The following is an 18,445-nucleotide window of genomic DNA, read 5'->3' on the forward strand; positions in this document are numbered from 1 at the left end:
AGAGCATCAATGCATAAGGTTTTACATTTGATCAATACATGAGTATGTACCCAATTTCCAATATTATCAATAACAATTCAAAATTACCCTTTTATTCACCCAATGTCCCAAGGTTCCCACACTTGAATGATACTCACACACTGTAGCCTAAGCTAATCAAAGATCCAAATAAGGACATTTATTGTTTTTCGCTTTAAGGCTTGTAATGTGCTAAAATTAAGAACAGGTGGGTTAATCGTAGGCTCAAATTGGCTAACAAAGGAATATAAAAGGGTTGGCTATTTGGGTAAGTGAGCTAATGAAATGATGGCCTCAATCATATAAATGCATGAATACACAAAATAATGGACATAAAGAATCAAATAAATCAAAGATCACATTCATAGAAAGAGAATAATACACACAAGAAGGAAAATAAGTGGTTATAGGATGTAACCACACCATTAGGCTCAAATCTCACTTGCTTGTGTTCTTAGCTCAAAAATATGATCCACAATATATATAATTCAAGCAAGTTCTATGAAAGGTTTTTACTCAAATCAATTGGTGCCCTATAGATAGAAATCTTAAAAAATTCATTATTTTGACTAAGCTTATTGTGTATATATATATGCAATAAGGATCCTAAAAACCTAAAATGAAATGCAAAAGTGTTGAGATTAGAAGTTTGTCACCCAAGATCGCCGAACGGTCGGACGACCTCCCCACACTTAAAAGTTTGCACCGTCCTCGGTGCACGCAAAGGAGAGCAAGGTGGATGGGTTGCTACAATTGATGAGCTCCTTCAAAAGGTTGTGCGGATGACTTGTTTGTTGCCCCATTTAAAGGTATTCATTTCTCCCTTCTTGGTGGCCAACCTAAAAGGGGAGGAAAGAAGAACGACAATTAGGCCTACAACAAAGATATCAAAACAAGTAGAACGTAGGCCGGGGCTAATACCGAATAAGAGTAAGGTTCTCACTACATGTTAGCTACGCATGTAAGTGAGAAAACAATATAAGCTAATGGCATATTAACTAATACTTGATGCAAGAGCAAAATCGAAGCATGAAGAGCATATGGCACATCAAGTTCACATAAGAAGAAGTGGGTTATGAAAGACAATATGAGGTCATATCAATGCTCAAAGACATAAGAGTCATACAAGATGAAGCATTGATTTAAAAGTTTCATCACCCAACAATATCAAACAAGTCAAGAAGCACCAAAATAATGCAAGAATTTCTCAACAATTGAGTGTAAGAATCCAACACCATTATTGAAATGGCACTTAGAAAAAAATTGAAAACATGCTATAAAAACAAAATGAAAATGGAAAGAGTAGAAGTATGCGAATGCAGTGGACAAAAGAAAATGGAAGATGAGAAAAAAACTCTTTTTTTTTTACCGACGCGTGCGCGTCATGCACGTTTACGCGTCGATGGGTATATTGGTCGAAGGACGCGTACGCGCCAGGTGCGCGCACGCGTGCATCGAGTTAGGCCGGAGGCATAATGTTGGCCCAAGTCTGGCACAACTCTCGGGTAAAAGTACCAGGAGTGTGCAGATTGTGCAATCGACGCGCGCGCGCACAGTGTGCGTGCGCGTGCATTGCGAATTTAAGATGATGTGCGCGTACGCGCCAAGTGCGCGCACGCGTGCATAGACTTATGCCTTAGGCCCAATGTTCGCACAGTGCAGGCCTAACTCTCGGGTTTTTGGCTGGGGTCGTATTTTTTTGCATCCACGCGTACGCGTACAGTGCGCGTCCGCGTGGGTGGTCGGAAAATGCTCAGGTGCGCGTACGCGTCATGTGCGCGAACGCGTGGATGGTGCTCTGTTTTTCAAAAATTTCTGTTATGTTTTTGCACCAATCCAAGCATTCCAAACCTCCAAGCTACTACCAAAACACCCTAAAACCTTATTTAACATGTTAAAATACTAATTAAACTCAACCAACTAATCTAAACATGAAATTAAACTAGTTCTACCAATATGTACAAAAGAGAAAATGAAAGAATTTTACCATGGTGGGGTGTCTCCCACCTAGCACTTTTGTTTATTGTCCTTAAGTTGGACTTATGGGGAGCTCCTCATCAAGGTGGCTTGTGCTTGTACTCATCTTGGAACTTCCACCAATGCTTGGACTTCCATTGTGCCCCAAGATTTCTTATGGATTGAGCCAAGTGTTGATGGAGTTCTTCACAAGCTTGGGGCTCCCAAAGTTGATCATCTTCTTGTGATCCGGGGTCCCACACTTTATTTTCACACCCGTCTTGAGGTTGATCATCATTATTAGTCCAACCGGGTGGTGAATAAGATGAATTCTCTATGAAGTGCCCAACAATCCTCCTAGACCCATCTATTTGAGCACTATTCCCACCTTTGTATTCAACTCTTAAAGTATCAACCAAAATGAGCCTTGATTTGCAACGCCAACCACGAAACATCTTTCGCTTACGCTTCATCCCACAAAGCATCCTAAGTTGACCATCCGTTTCAAGCAAGCCATACTCAAGTGGGATAATAAAGCTAATAGAAATGAATTTTACCCACTCAAGTGAAGGAGTAGATGACAACCTAGGCAAAGATGCTTCCAAAGATCTGGACAAAGCATAACCAACCCTCGTTCTTCTATTTCTAGGGACTTCCACCTCTTCACAAGATCTCTTAATCTCAATCCTTTATTCAACAATTTCATCAAAACCTTTTCCCTTACTCAAATCATAATAGGGAGGGTGAGAAAAATTTACCTCGTCAACGCTTTCAAATCCAACCGGAGAAGGTTCTTCATGCTCAAAGGATTCTTCACCACGAAGACTTGATGCTTGATCTTTATCACCAAGGGAACTCAATTCTTTCTCTATCCCATCCAAGTCTTCATATGGAATATGCCTTGGAAGGTGTGCACTTTCCTCCCTAGCATCAATTTCAATCATCTTGGAGGGGTTTTCTTCAACTCTATGTTCCCATGGAGGCTCCGCATCTCCTAAGTCTTCTACCACTTCTTCCTTGTTTTCAACAATTAAAGCTTCCTCCAATTGTTCCAATACAAAGCAACTTTCCTCATTTCCCACTGGAGTTTCCAATCTCTCCTTCATGCTATGTTCTTCATTTGATTCTCCACATGTAGCCATGGGAGTTCCTTGAGTGTTCAAGCATTGGGAGGCTAATTGATTTGTTACCGCATCCAAGGCGGCCATGAAATTTTGCACATCCCTTTGCATCTCTTCTTGCCCTTGAACAAGAACACCAAGGGTTTCATCCATTAGAGATTGGGGTGGGTGGAAGGATTCATCATTTTGGGGGAAGGGTTCATAGTAGGAAGGTGGTTCTTCTTGGTAGAGTTGTGGTGGTTCAATATTCTCCATTTTTTCCACTTGTTGCACAACACACTCCATGGTTGCTTGAAATTGATCCAATGCTTCCTTGAGATGATCCCTTGACTCTTGTTCCTCTTGGATAATATGATTAGGATCATGTGGCTCTTGGTTCAATGGATATGAGTATTCTTCCATGGGAGGTTGGGGTGGAAAGTAGTATTCATCTTGTGGTTGAAAATTTTCGTATATTGGAGGTGGTTCATCTTGGTAATAATATGGAGGGGGTGGCTCTTGAAAATGTTGATGTTGGGGTGGTGGTAGCTCTATATGTGGTTCATATGGCTCATATGGTTGTTGGTAGGATGGATATGGATTAGGGTCATATGAAGGTGGTTGGTGAAAATAGGCTTGTGAGTGTGGTTGAGGCTCATGTTGAGGATATGGTTCATAGGCATATGGTGGTGGTTCTTGAAAGTCACAAGGTGATTCACCATAGCCATTTGATTGGTATGCATCATAGAATGGCTCTTCTTCATAGTGCATTGGTGGAGGTTGTTGCCAAGAAGATTGATCATATGCATATGGCTCCTCCCACCTTTGATTGTCCCATCCTTGATACACATTCTCATTGAAGTTCTCATTACCTACAACATAGTTGTAATCACACTCATAGCCAAAATGAGAATTCATAATGGAAAGAGAAAATAAGGAACAAAAACTAATAAGAAATAATGAAACAAAATACTAAGACTAGCAAAAACTAGCAAACAATCCAAAAATCAAGCTATTCACAATATTCACATATATACAATAACCAATAACACAACACCATTGCAATTCCCCGGCAACGGCGCCATTTTGACAATTAGATTTTTGACGGTTTAGAATTTCTCAAATAAATTCTCGTCGAAGTATAGTTTCTAAACCAATCACTAATCCTTTCATACAAAAAGTTGTTTGTCACTAAAACAAACCCCTAAAATTTATAAACCGAAGTATTCAAACCTCGGGTCGTTCTCCCTAGGAATTACAATAAAGTGTCTTGTTATTGGTTGTGAGTTATTTTGGGGTTTTTGATAAGAAGCATGAAAGATAAATGGCAATGAAAATAAACTAACAACTATAAAAGGCTCTTGGCAAGGTATGAGAACTAGAAGTCCTATCCTAGTTATCCTTCTCAATTGTGATGAGAATTGTTCATTGCTACCACTTAGTTAACCCTTACTAAAGAAAGGAATGTCAAGTGGATGAATTGACTTGAGCCACAAGTTCTAGCCAACTCCCAAGGAAAGACTAGCTTTAGTGCACTCCAAACCAATTAGCAATCTCTCCAATTATCAATCAACAAAGGAATTAGATAACTCAAGTGTCACTAATTACTCTACCTAGGCCAAGAGGAACAAAATCTACACTAAAACTAAAAGAGACATTTTAACAAACACATAGAGTGCAATAAAAGTAAACAACATAAATTGCAAGAATTAAAGAGAGATCTAACTACAAAGGCAAGAGATTAACAATGGAAAAGCAAAGAAGAACAATTATTATGAATTACCTCTTATTGAATTGAAAGAAAATGGAAGGAACAATACTAGATCTACAACAAAATGTAAGAACAACATAAAGGAAATTACAACAAAAGAATAGAAGAAGATGAATGTAACAACAAGAAATCGAAAGGTAGAAGTAGAAGAAAGCAAAGATTAAAACCTAGATCTAAGAACTAATCCTAATCCTAATCCTAGAGAGAAGTGAGAGCTTCTCTCTCTAGAAACTAACTAAAAGCTAAACTAAACTAATTGGTTAAAAGTTCTAAAGTGTGAAAGGTATGAAAAAGTATGAAAAAGTATGAAAAAGTATCTTGATTCCCCTTCAATCCTTGGCTTAAATAGCATCAGAAATGAGTTGGATTGGGCCCACAAGGCTTCTAAAATCGCTGGCCACATGTTGCTTTAAGTGAACTAGGTGGCAGCAACGGCGCGTGTGCGTACTTTGCGCGTGCGCGCCACCATACGTGTAGCAACCATGGCAAATCTTATATTGTTTCGAGGCCCCGGATGTTAGCTTTCCAACCCAACTGAAACCGCATCATTTGGATCTCTGTAGCTCAAGTTATGGTCGTTTAAGTGCAAAAAGGTCGGCTTGACAGCTTTCCGGTTCTTTCATTTCTTCATGAGTTCTCCAACTTTTTATGCTTTCTTTCTTCATTCCCTTGGTCCAATCTTTGCCTCCTAAACCTTAAATCACTTAACAAACATATCAAGGCATCTAATGGAATCAAGGAGAATTAGATTTAGCTATTTTAAGACATAAAAAACATGTTTTCACTCTTAAGCACAATTAAAGGAGAAGTTATAAAACCATGCTATTTCAATGGATAAATGTGGGTAAAAGGTTATAAAATCCCCTAAAATTAATACAAGATAAACCGTCAAAACGGGGTTTGTCAGGGATAGATTAGTTGGAAGCCCTATTCTTGTTGAAATACTCTCAAGATTAATTAATAATTGGAAGTTACTCTGCTTAGTTAACCCCTACTAGGTAAAGGGAAGTCAAGCAAGTTGGAAATCGGTTTCTAGTCATAAGTCCTAATCCTCTCCCTTGGGAAGGACTAGAGTTAATGATTAGAGGGTGATTCAACAATAAACCCAATTATAATTTCTCTCTTGAGTAGTTTAACTCAAGGGTTCCTTTCAATCATCCCCAATCAAGTCATGGAACTACTCACTCATCATAATTATAAAATTCACAGAATTAATGGTGAAAATAAAAGAAGACATGATAAACAATAATAAAAGGATTAATTGAAAATAAAAATAGTCTATATTAATAACTTGTAAAAATAAGCCAAAGTCAACTCTAGAGGGATTAAAAATATGGAAGAATAAATATAAAAAGTAAATAACAAAATAAGATGACTAGTACCGGAGGTAGACTCTTCTCAAAAGCTAAAGCCAAAATCTTCCAATGCTAATTATGAATGCTCAAGTGAGTGAAAAAACCTAGGGGAGGATTAAATCCAAATCTAAAACTAAAAGTTATACAGAATGAATTGTGTCTCTCGTTTCTGCATGTTTCCTGACTCTAGTCTGTAATTCCGGGCCGAAAACTGGGTTGAAATCTGGCCCGAAACTCTGCCAGCGACTTTTGAAATTCTATAGATCGCGCACGTCACGCGGACGCGTCATTCACGCGGACGCATCATTCACGCGGACGCGTCATTCACGCGGACGCGTCATTCGGCATTTTTCTTTTCCATGCGGGCGCGTCGTCCATGCCTCCTCGTCGCTTCTGCTTTTCTAATCCGCGCGTCCGCGTCACTGCGAATTCCTTTCTTCCGCGCGGTCGCGTCGCTGACGCGTACGTGTCACTTCTCGCTGGTCATCTCCTCAATTTCTTGTATTCCTTCCATTTTTGCAAGCTTCCTTCCCAATCTCTCACTCATTCATGCCCTATAAAGCCTGAAACACTTAACACATAGATCACGGCATCGAATAGAATAAAGGGGGATTAAAATACCTAATTAAAGGGTCTCCAGGAAGTAAGTTTTCAATCATGTAATAATTTTAGGAAGGAAATATAAATGCATGCTAATTATATGAATAAGTGCATAAAGACCATGATAAAACCACACAATTAAACATATTGTAAACTATAAAATAGTGGTTTATCACTTACGTTATCGATCGGAGTATTGCGCTTTTCAATTTTAAACAGTTTTGATTTACCCCTTTTTCTTCAAAGGCTCTTAGTTATGAACATCTTTGCAATACTATACCTACTAAATTTTATTTTTAAAGGTCGTAATACCTCGCCACCTCTGTTTTATGACTTAAGCATAAGGCTCTGTGTGGTAGGGTGTTACATTATGGTATCAGAGCAGTTCGTTCCTGTTGAGCCTGAGGGACAGACTAACTATGCTTCTGTGCATTCTCTGTGTCTGTGTTTTTGTGCTATTAGGATATCTGACTGATATAACTTGCACAAACGTTCATGAGCATACATTTGGGACTTTGAGCATTAGACTTCCAATATTGAGACTGATTAACTTGATATCGATTGTTTGGTATGTATAGGAACCAGATGGCGCCTTGTGGACACGGTCGAGGCCGTGGGAGGGGATATACCAGTACTCATGGGCCAAAAACTAACCCGAATGACCCCGTTAACTTCATGACCGTATTGCAGAACATGGCTGCTGCTATGCAGGTCACTACTGAGGCACTTGAACAGCAGATGAACAACCATAATCATGAGGGAAATAATGGGAATGAGACTCAAGGTCCGATGATGCTGGCGACCTTTCTGAAGGTCAATCCCCTAAAGTTCAAACCAATCCAACTAAGGCCAACACTTGGTTTCAAGCAATGGAACAAGCACTGTAAGCGCAGTTGGTGCCCGAAGAGCAGTGCGTCGAGTTTGCCACTTATCTGCTCACCGGGGAATCGTCGTATTGGTGGTAGGGCACCTGACGTCTCATACAAGAAGTACTTTCCGAACTCTGCTCGGACGATAAAGGAACTTGAGCTACTACAGTTGAAGCAGGATGCTATGTCTATATCTGAGTACATAGACAAGTTTGAGGAGCTGTTCAGATTCTCCCACATGTGTCAAGGAGCTCCAGGAGACTTCGAGGAGTGGAAGTGCATCAAGTATGAGGGAGGACTTCGGAGTGACATTCTGAGCTCCGTTGAACCGATGGAGATTAGGTCTTTTCCGAACATGTGAACAAGAGCCGTGTCGCTGAAGAATGTGTGAAGAAGGCTGCTGAGGCAGAGAATGACCGCCGGGAGTCCCACCGTAGGGAGCACAACCAAGGAGTTGCAACAAGGCGCCAAGAGTTTAAGAAAAGAGGATACCCACAACAGTTTCCCCCAAAATAGAATAACTTTGTGATGAATAAGAATTTACAAGGAAACGGTAAGGGAAAACAAACGGCGGCTGCTTCTGATGTTCTGAGTTGCCAAAGATGTGGACGTCATCACCCAACTAGACCGTGTCGTTATGGTTCGGGTTTGTGTTACAATTGTGGGAAGTCAGGATATTTGGTTAGAGATTGCCCATACAGGAGGGACCGAGGTACTGCCGAATCCGATCCTCAAATTTGAGGTAATAAGAAAACTTATAACTTAATTCTTTACCACTTTAGACAATACTGGAGACTGGTATTCGCTCATAACACAGGTTCGAATAATTATGATCTGTTCTAGACGACCCTAAGTTATTTTAATAGAAGGTTTGGCTAGCATAAATGAATAGGTAGGTCCTTAATAAAATGCGGTCAGAGTGATGCAGCGGAAGCGAAAGACTCCAGAGGTGAGGCGCTGTAATGATTGGAATAAAACGCAAGTGACTATAAGCTAGGTTGAGGTGGGAACCACTCACGCGGACTCATGGAGCGAATGATATTTTCAAGGATGAAGTGAAGTATTTTGGCCATGTAGTGAGTAAACAGGGGGTAGCAGTAGATCTTTCTAAGGTGGAAGCAGTGATGGATTAGGGACTACCAACCTCAGTTATGGAGATAAGAAATTTCTGGGCTTAGCTGGCTACTATAGGAGGTTCATCAAGGGCTTCTCGCAGATAGATTTGCCGTTGACCAAGTTAACTCGCAAGGACACGCCGTTTGTTTGGACTTCTGAGTGTGAGGAAAGTTTCCAAGCGTTGAAGCAAAAGCTGGCTACCGCTCCAATGTTGGTGCTACCCGAGCCGACTGAACCATTTGAGGTGTATTGTGATGCCTCACTAAAGGGTCTGGGGTGCGTGTTGATGTAGCACCGGAATGTGGTGGCATATGCCTCACGACAGTTGAGATCTCACGAAGTTAATTATCCGACGCATGACTTGGAGCTCGCTGCGGTTGTGTTTGCGCTAAAGGTGTGGAGGCATTACCTCTATGGAGTTAAGTTTCGAGTTTTCTCTGATCACAAGAGCTTGAAATAGCTCATTGATCAGAAATAGCTCAATATGCGATAGAGAAGGTGGATGGAGTTACTGAAAGACTATGACTTTGAGTTGAATTACCATCCGGGGAAGGCGAATGTTGTAGCGGATGCGCTAAGTCGGAAATCATTGTATGCTTCTTGGAAGATGCTTCGAGAGGAGGAGTTTCTTAGAGCATTCGAGAGTCTGAAAGTTGGTGTTTAGGAAGTGTCTGAAACTCCCTGTTTGAGCCAATTACAGATCTCAAACGATTTTAAATCCGAACTCCTAAAGGCTCATCAAAACGATGATGTGTTACCGAAGGTACTACCAGCTATTGAACAAGGAAAGCAATGGAGAGTGTCATGGGATCAAGATGGATTGTGGAGATTTAAGGGTAGGATTATTGTGCCGGATGTTGGGACTTTGCGGCAAGATATATTAAAGGAAGCGCAAAAAAGCGGATTTTCTATTCACCCTGGGAGTACTAAGATGTACCATGATCTAAAGGCTATATTCTGGTGGCCTGGTGTGAAGAATGATGTGGCGGAGTATGTCTCGAAGTGCTTAACTTGTCTAAAGGTGAAGATTGAACATCAGAGACCCTCCGGGACGTTACAACCTTTAGAGGTTCTGCAATGGAAGTGGGAGAGCATTGCAATGGATTTTGTGTTAGGATTGTCGAGGACTAAAACCGGTTTTGATGCTGTCTGGGTAATTGTGGACCGGCTGACAAAGTCTGCTCACTTTTTACCCATTCGGATGAACTATACTCTGGAGGAGTTAGCACGCTTGTACATAAAGAAAATTGTGAGACTTCATGGTGTGTCCGCTAATATAATTTCTGATAGAGATCCCAGTTTCACTTCAAGGTTCTCGGGTGCATTTCAGAAAGCTTTTGGAACCCGTTTGAGCTTAAGTACAGCTTACCATCCTCAGACAGATGGTCAATCTAAGAGGACAATCCAAACCCTAGAAGATATATTGAGGGCTTGTGTTTTGGACCAGCCAACGAGCTGGGATTGGTGTATGCCGCTAGTGGAGTTTGCGTACAATAATAGCTACCATGCGAGCATCGGGATGGCTCCGTATGAGGCTCTGTATGGGAAGAAATGTCAATCCCCGCTATGCTGGTATGAAGCTGGGGAGAAAAGTCTATTGGGGCCTGAGATAATAACTGAAACTACTGAACAAGTCAAAAGGATTTGACTCTGCCGGTGACTCCGGTCAGGATTGATGACATGAGTATTAAGAAGTTGCGCGGAAGAGAGGTTTCATTAGTGAAAGTGGCATGGAGTCAAGCCGGTGTCAAGGAGCACACTTGGGAGCTTGAGTCAGAAATGCGAGCAGACTACCCTCACCTATTCTCAGGTAACTGAAATCGAATTTTGTGGGTAAAATTCCCAATTAGGTGAGTAGAATGTAAAACCCGGTTAATTAATGGATAATTAACCCATAAATTAAATTATATTCTAGAAAGTGAGAAATGAAGTTTTTATGGTTTAATGTGGTAGAGAAATTTAAAATGAGAATTTCGACACCAATTTTAAAGAAATCGGCCCAAGATTGGGCCGAACGGGCCAAACCGGGCCAACCAGACCAAGTTGGGCCCAAGGGTATGCTGTTGGTGGCGCTAGCACACCTTGTGAGCGCACTCAACCCTAAAAACTTAAATTTCTATGCGTACGCTGATGAGAGAAAAATTGATGGTATAGAATTTCACAAATAAAATCTCGTTGCAAGTAATAAACCCCTAAAATTAATAACCAAAGTATTCAAACCTCGGGTCATTCTCCCTAGGAATTGCAATAAAGTATTCTTGCTATTGGTTATGAAGTATGTTTGGGATTTTTGAGATAAGAAACAAGAAAAGCAAATTGCAAAAGAAATAAACTAGCAAGTAAGAAAGCTCTTGGCAAGGTATGAGAACTAGAAGTCCTATCCTAGTTATCCTTATCAATTATGATGAGAATTGTTCATTGCTCCCACTTAGTTAACCTCTAACCATGGAGGAAAGGCAAGTGGATGAATTAACTTGAGTCCACAAGTCCTAGCCAACTCATAATGAAGGGCTAGCTTTAATGACATGCAATTCAATTAGCAACTCCCAATTATCAATCAACAAAAGCATTAGATAACTCAAAGCATCCATGCGTACACGTATTGCATCGACGCGTGCGCGTGGGGATGGTGAAATCAAAGCGACGCGTACGCATGGGTCACACGTACGCGTGCATGGCAAACCAGAGAGACGACGCATATGCATGAGGCACGCGTACGCGTGGCTTGGTTTGTGCCTCAGGCACAATGTTCGCACAGTGCAGGCGCAACTCTCGGGTTTTTGGCCGGGAGGTGGAAATTTGCAATCCACGCGTACGCGTGGATGACGCGTGCACGTGGATAGTCGAAAATGCTTTGGGCATGCATACGCATGGGGCACGCGGACGCGTGAGTTAGTGCTCTGTTTTTTAAAATTTTCCAAGTTCTTGCACCAAACCAAGCACTCCAAACCTCCAAACATCTACCAAAACACCAGAAAACTTTATTTCACCTACTAAACTACCAAATAAACTCAACAAACTAAAAAAAACATGAAATTAAACTCATTTTACCTAACATATACAAAAGAGAAAAAAAGAAAGATTTTACCATAGTGGGGTGTCTCCCACCTAGCACTTTTATTTATTGTCCTTAAGTTGGACTTATGGGGGGCTCCTAATCAAGGTGGCTTGTGCTTCTATCCATCCTTGAACATCCACCAATGCTTTAAACTCCAATAAGCTCCATTCTTCAAAATTAATAGCTCCAAGCCTTGATGGAGTTCTTCACAAACCATGAGCTCTTAAAATTGATCTTCCGTGTGCTATCCGGGGTCCCACACTTTGTTTTGATACCCATCTTCAGGTTGATCATCATTATTCCATCCGGGTGGCATGACCTTAGAATTCTCCAGGAAGCCTCCGAACAACGTCCTAGACCCATGCAATTTGGTTCTACACCAACCATTGATATTCAACTTTGAGCGTGCAACCATCATGAGCTTAGAGTGATATTTCCAACCACCACACAACTCTCTCCTACTCTTAACTCCACAAAGAGCTCTAATTTGACCATTATTTTCAATCAAACCATATTCAAGTGAGAAAGTAAAGCTTAAGGATAAGAATTTTACCCACTTGAATGTAGTGTAGGATGGTGACTTAGGAAGGGAAGGTCCCAATGATCTTTCAAGTGCCACTCCCTTGTGCTCTTCTTTGACTACCTCCACCTCTTGGCAAGCTTCTTCAATGTCAATTCCTTGTTTACCAACTTCTTTCATACATTCCTCAATGCCCAAGTCATGTGTTGGAAAACTAGTCTTCTTAACATCAATTTCATAACACAATGAGGAAGGTTTAACAATCTCACATAGCACGTTAGTTGGTATAGAATTAACTTCAACAATAGGACTTATCGCTTGCTCAACTTCTTCCAATTTTTTATCTTCCATAATATGTGTAGAAGGTTGCATATTACCCCCCTCAACATCAATTTCAAGCTCAATGGGAGGATGTTCAACATCAACAACATTGCTTGGTGTGGAAGTATTCTCAAGCTTGAAATCTACCTCTTGTTCAACTTCACCTAAGTCTTCAACCACTTTTTCCTCCTCTCTAACAATCATAGCTTCCTCCAATTGTTCCAACGTAAAGCAATATTCCTCATTTTCCACCAGAGTTTTCAATCTCCCCTTCATGCTATATTCTTCAAATGATTCTCCACATGTGGCTATAGGAGTGCTTTGAGTGTTTAAGCATTGGAAGGCTAATCGGTTTACCATTTCATTCAAGGCGGCTATGGATTCTTGTGCCTCCCTTTGCATTTCTCTTTGGTCTTGAAGTGGTGAAGTAAGAGAATTATCATCCATTGGGGCTTGGGGTGGATAGGAGAGTTCATTATTTTGGAAGAAGGGTTCATAGTAGGAAGGTGGTTCTTCTTGGTAGTGGTGTGGCGGTTCAACACTCTCCACTTTTTTCACTTGTTGCACAACACGCTCCATGGTTGCTGAAAGTTGATCCAATGCTTTCTTGAAATGATCCCTTGACTCTTGTTCCGCTTGGATAACATGATTAGGATCATATGGCTCTTAGATCAATGGACATGAATATTCTTCTATGGGAGGTTGTGGTGGAAAGTAGAATTCATCTTGTGGTTGAGAATTTTCATATATTGGAGGTGGTTCATCTTGGTAATAATATGGGGGAGGTGGTTCTTAGAATTGTTGAGGTTGGAATGGTGGTGGTTCTATGTGTGGTTCATATGGCACACATGGTTGTTGGTATGGTGGGTAAGGATTGGGGTCATATGAAGGTGTTTGGTAAAGAGGGGCTTGTGAGTATAGTTGAGGGTTATGTTGTGGAGGGGTTCATAGGTATATGATGGTGGTTATTGATAGTCACAAGAAAATTCACCATAGCCATTAAATTGACATGCATTAGGATGGAAATTATACCTATAGGAAACCGGAGGTTGTTGCCACGAAGTGATCAAGTCCTTGAGGCTCCTCCCACCTTTGATTGTGCCATCCTTGATACATATCTTCATTGTAGCTCCCATTTCCTACAACATAGGTAGAACTAAACTCAAAGCCAAAGTGAGAATTCATGGTAGAGAAACAAAAAAACAAAAAGCACGAAACAAGAAGATAAAATCTAACTGCCAACACAAACAAGCAAATCAACAAAAGAGCAAACTATTCATAATATTCACATATGTACAATAACCAATAACAAGCGCACATTGGCAATTCCTGGGCAACAGCACCATTTTGGTGAGAGGAAAATTGATGGTATAGAATTTCACAAATAAAATCTCGTTGTAAGTATAGTTTCTAAACCAACAATAATCCTTTCATACAAAAAATTGATTGTCACAAGTAACAAACCCCTAAAATTAATAACCAAAGTATTCAAACCTCGGGTCGTTCTCCCTATGAATTGCAATAAAGTGTTCTTGCTATTGGTTATGAAGTATGTTTGGGATTTTTGAGATAAGAAATAAGAAAAGCAAATTGCAAAAGAAATAAACTAGCAAGTAAGAAAGCTCTTGGCAAGGTATGAGAACTAGAAGTCCTATCCTAGTTATCCTTATCAATTGTGATGAGAATTGTTCATTGCTCCCACTTAGTTAACCTCTAACCATGGAGGAAAGCCAAGTGGATGAATTAACTTGAGTCCACAAGTCCTAGCCAACTCATAATGAAGGGCTAGCTTTAATGACATGCAATTCAATTAGCAACTTCCAATTCTCAATCAACAAAAGCATTAGATAACTCAAGTGTCACTAATTACTCAACCTAAGCCAAAAGGAGAAAATTCTACTCTAGCATCCTTCCAAGCATTTTATCAAACACTTGAAAGGCATAAAAGGAAAGCATAGTAGAATGACAACAAGAATGAAATCTAATAACTACTAATTGCAAGGAAATTAACAACCACAAAGCAATTAAGCAATAAGAGAAATCAAAACATGAATTGCATTAAAGAGAAATAGAAGAACAAGAGTGCATCAACATAAAAGTAAAGAATTACAAGAACTGAAGTACAAAACTAGAGAGAGGAAGAGTAGATGAGCAAGAATTGATAAAGGAAAAGTAAATCAAAGCATGAATTAAACCTAGATCTAGAGAAGAATTAGACGTAATCCTAATCCTAATTCTAGAGAGAAGAGAGAGCTTCTCTCTCTAAAAACTAGCTAAAGCCTAATAAAACTCAACTAAAACTAACTATCTAACTAATTGCCTCATCCCTCTTCAATTCTTGAGTTAAATAGCATCAGAAATGAGTTGGATTGGGCCCAAAATGCTTTAGAAATCACTGGCCATGAGTTGCCTTTAGTGAGTCACATGTAAGCATCGATGCATACGCGTATATCACGCGTACGCATCTCTAAACGCCAGGAAACTATAATATATCTTATATCATTTTGAAATCTCGGATGTTAGCTTTCCAACGCAACTGAAACCGCCTCATTTGGACCTCTATAACTCAAGTTATGATTGATTAAGTGCGAAGAGGTTATGATTGACAGCTTTGTGATTCCTTCATTTCTTCATGAGTTCTCCATTTCTACATGCTTTTTCTTCATTCCCTCAATTCCAATCTTTGCCTCCTAAACCTAAAATCACTTAAAAAACATATCAAGGCATATAATAAAATCAAGGTGAATTAAGTTTAGCTATTTTAAGACCCAAAAAGCATGTTTTCACTCCTAAGCACAATTGAGGGAGAATTTACAAAATCATGCTATTTTAGTGAATAAATGGGAGACAAGTTGACAAAACCCTCTAAATTCAACACAAGATAAGCCCTAAAAATGGGGTTTATCATACGCACAAGCTTGTGCGCATGTACACTTTCTGAAAATACCTTTGGGCGTGCGCACGCACACCCCTGTGTGTACGCACGTGACCCAATCCTTTTCTGAAGCTTTTGTTTTTGAGTCTTTCACATTTCCAACAGGCTTGTAACCTTCTGAGGTGTTGTTTCAAACTTATAAAATCCCAATTTCATCCCCTAAATCTTAAATTGATGTAAAATACCTAGTGAATTAGAGTAAGCTAGGGGAAAGGGTAGCATATGGATGAAGAAAGGGGATGTTATGATGGGTTATGAAGGAAAATGATGTTATGAATTATGGAGGAGGATGGTGGAGTACTGTGTACGGTATGGGCCAAATGGCTGAGAATGATATGAGCCAAATGACTGTGTGCGATGATGGTTTATGGCTATTAATGAATTATGAATTTAAGCCAGATGGCTAAGATGAATGTTGATGTGTGGCTAAGGATAAATGAATATGTAATTCATGATTGAATATAGTAAATGAATAATGAATTGAAAGGTTAGGTGTGAGTATGTTTGTAATGCTTTCTCTGGTTGTGAGGGCGATGTGGCGCATATACCCTCTAATGGCGACAGGGCGCAGATACCCTCTAATGGTAAATTGGTGACAAGGCACAAATACCCTCTAACGGTGAAAGGGCACATACTCCCTCTAACAGTATTAACACGCAATAAAGAGACGGTGTCCAGGTTAGCTAGTCGGGTTGGCTTGATAACCGACAGATGAGACTCATCAACCACTAGGACAGGCATGCATCATCTGCATTATATGTGAATTGTTTAGAATGCCTAATTGCTTGCACCATTACTTGCTAATTGCCTAATTGTCTTATCTGTTTCCTAATGGTGCATTTCTTGTTTGAAATATATGTGTTTGCATCTTTATTACTATTGGCGGTTGGGAGGTTTGCAGGATTTGAAATAGGGATATCTAGTTAGCCTAAGGATCCTTAAGTTAGTCGCCTGTTTTCATTTCTTATGGTTTAATACATTTATGCGCTTTGATTATAATTTGGAAGTTCTAGGATTGCCTTCGGCTTTCCCAGGACATTACATGTTAGATATTTGGGCACTATTACCATTCTGAGAACCTCCGGTTCTCAACCATGCGGATTTTGTGGGTTTTAGATGCAGGACGTGAGGCTCCTAGCTGAGGCATGCTGGAGACTTCTTTTTGGCGGAGATCCTTAGCTCTTGGGATTTTATTTTGATCATTATATACTTGTTTAGATATTTAGATTCTCCACTGTTTATATATATTTTGTATTAACTCCTCTTAGAGGTTATTTTGGAGAAACAGGTTTTTTTTTTGTATTTTGTCTTTTGGGTTCTTGTGGGATTTCCTACTATATGTATATGTATACTACTATGCTAGGACCGGTTATCTTTGCAAACCGAGTCCTGAGCCTTGATATATGTATTGTTGGCATTCTTCTGTGTATCTTCTCATGTAGCTTGTCCTATATCCGCTTCGTTTACGTTATCGATTGGAGTGTTGCGCTTTTCGATTTTAAACGGTTTTGATTTATCCCTTTTTCTTCAAAGGCTCCTAGTTATGAACATCTTTGTAATACTATACGTACTAAATTTTATTTTTAGAGGTCGTAATAACTCACCACCTCCGTTTTATGACTTAAGCATAAGGCTCTGTGTGGTAGGGTGTTACATTTTTACCCCACCAACATAAATTTTCTGGGTCCGTCACTGTTGGTGATCGTTTCTTGTTCTGGGATTTCACAAAGGTGAGTCTTGTATCTGCTAAGGGACTCAGACTTGCAGAATAGTTTAAGAGGGGCAATTGCATCTTCTTTTGCCATGCAAGTACCAGCCAGGAGTTTTCAGGTAGTCAAATTCAAGAACATGACATAGGAGTTGGTGGGCGAAATTGTGATCATCAATAATGGCTCCAAAGGCTTGGTGCTCTCAAACGTGAATCACACTTTATCACAACTCTGCACAACTAACCAGCAAGTGTACTGGGTCGTCCAAGTAATACCTTACGTGAGTAAGGGTGGATCCCACATAGATTGTTGGTATGAAGCAAGCTATGGTCATCTTGTAAATCCCATTCAGGCGGATTTAAATGGATTAAGAGATTATTGGTTTAAATAATGATAATAAAATAAATAGAAAATAAAAATAAAGTTACTCATGTAATTCAATGGTGGGAATTTCAGATAGGTGTATGGAGGTGCTGTATTCCTTCTGAATCTTTGCTTTTCTACTTCTTCTTTCCAATTTTTTTTATCACTACTTTCCATGGCAAGCTGTATGTAGGGCATCACCGTTGTCAATGGCTACATCCCATCCTCTCTGTGAAAATGGTCCAAATGCTCTGTCACAGCATGGCTAATCATCTGTCAGTTCTCAATCAGGTTGGAATAGAATCCAGTGATTCTTTTGTGTCTATCACTAACGCCCAGCCTTCAGGAGTTTGAAGCTCGTCACAGTCATTCAATCCCGGAATCCTACTCGGAATACCACAGACAAGGTTAGACTTTCCGGATTCCGTTGAATGTCGCCATCAATTCTAGCTTATACCACGAAGATTCTGATTAAGGAATCCAAGAGATATGCGCCCGATCTAAGGTAGAACGGAAGTGGTTGTCAATCACGCACGTTCATAGGTGAGAATGATGATGAGTGTCACGGAACATCACATTCATCAAGTTGAAGTGCAACGAATATCTTAGAACAGGAATAAATCGAATTGAATAGAAAATAGTAGTAATTGCATTTAAACTTGAGGTACAGTAGAGCTCCACACCCTTAATCTATGGTGTGTAGAAACTCCACCGTTGAAAATACATAAGTGATAAAGGTTCAGGCATGGCCGAG

The 18,445-nt window shown here is 40.0% G+C and overlaps 1 protein-coding gene across 1 annotated transcript; it reads left to right on the forward strand.

The window, feature by feature from the left end:
- Positions 1–7,170: 7,170 nt before the first annotated feature.
- LOC130980398 (uncharacterized) lies at positions 7,171–8,030 on the forward strand. Its single transcript, XM_057904085.1, has 2 exons — positions 7,171–7,238; positions 7,379–8,030. The coding sequence occupies exons 1-2, from the start codon at positions 7,171–7,173 to the stop codon at positions 8,028–8,030; spliced, it is 720 nt and encodes a 239-aa protein (XP_057760068.1).
- The last annotated feature ends 10,415 nt before the right edge of the window (positions 8,031–18,445 follow it).

Source organism: Arachis stenosperma, chromosome 1 (assembly GCF_014773155.1).
Source record: "Arachis stenosperma cultivar V10309 chromosome 1, arast.V10309.gnm1.PFL2, whole genome shotgun sequence".
In the NCBI taxonomy this organism is placed as follows: domain Eukaryota; kingdom Viridiplantae; phylum Streptophyta; class Magnoliopsida; order Fabales; family Fabaceae; genus Arachis; species Arachis stenosperma.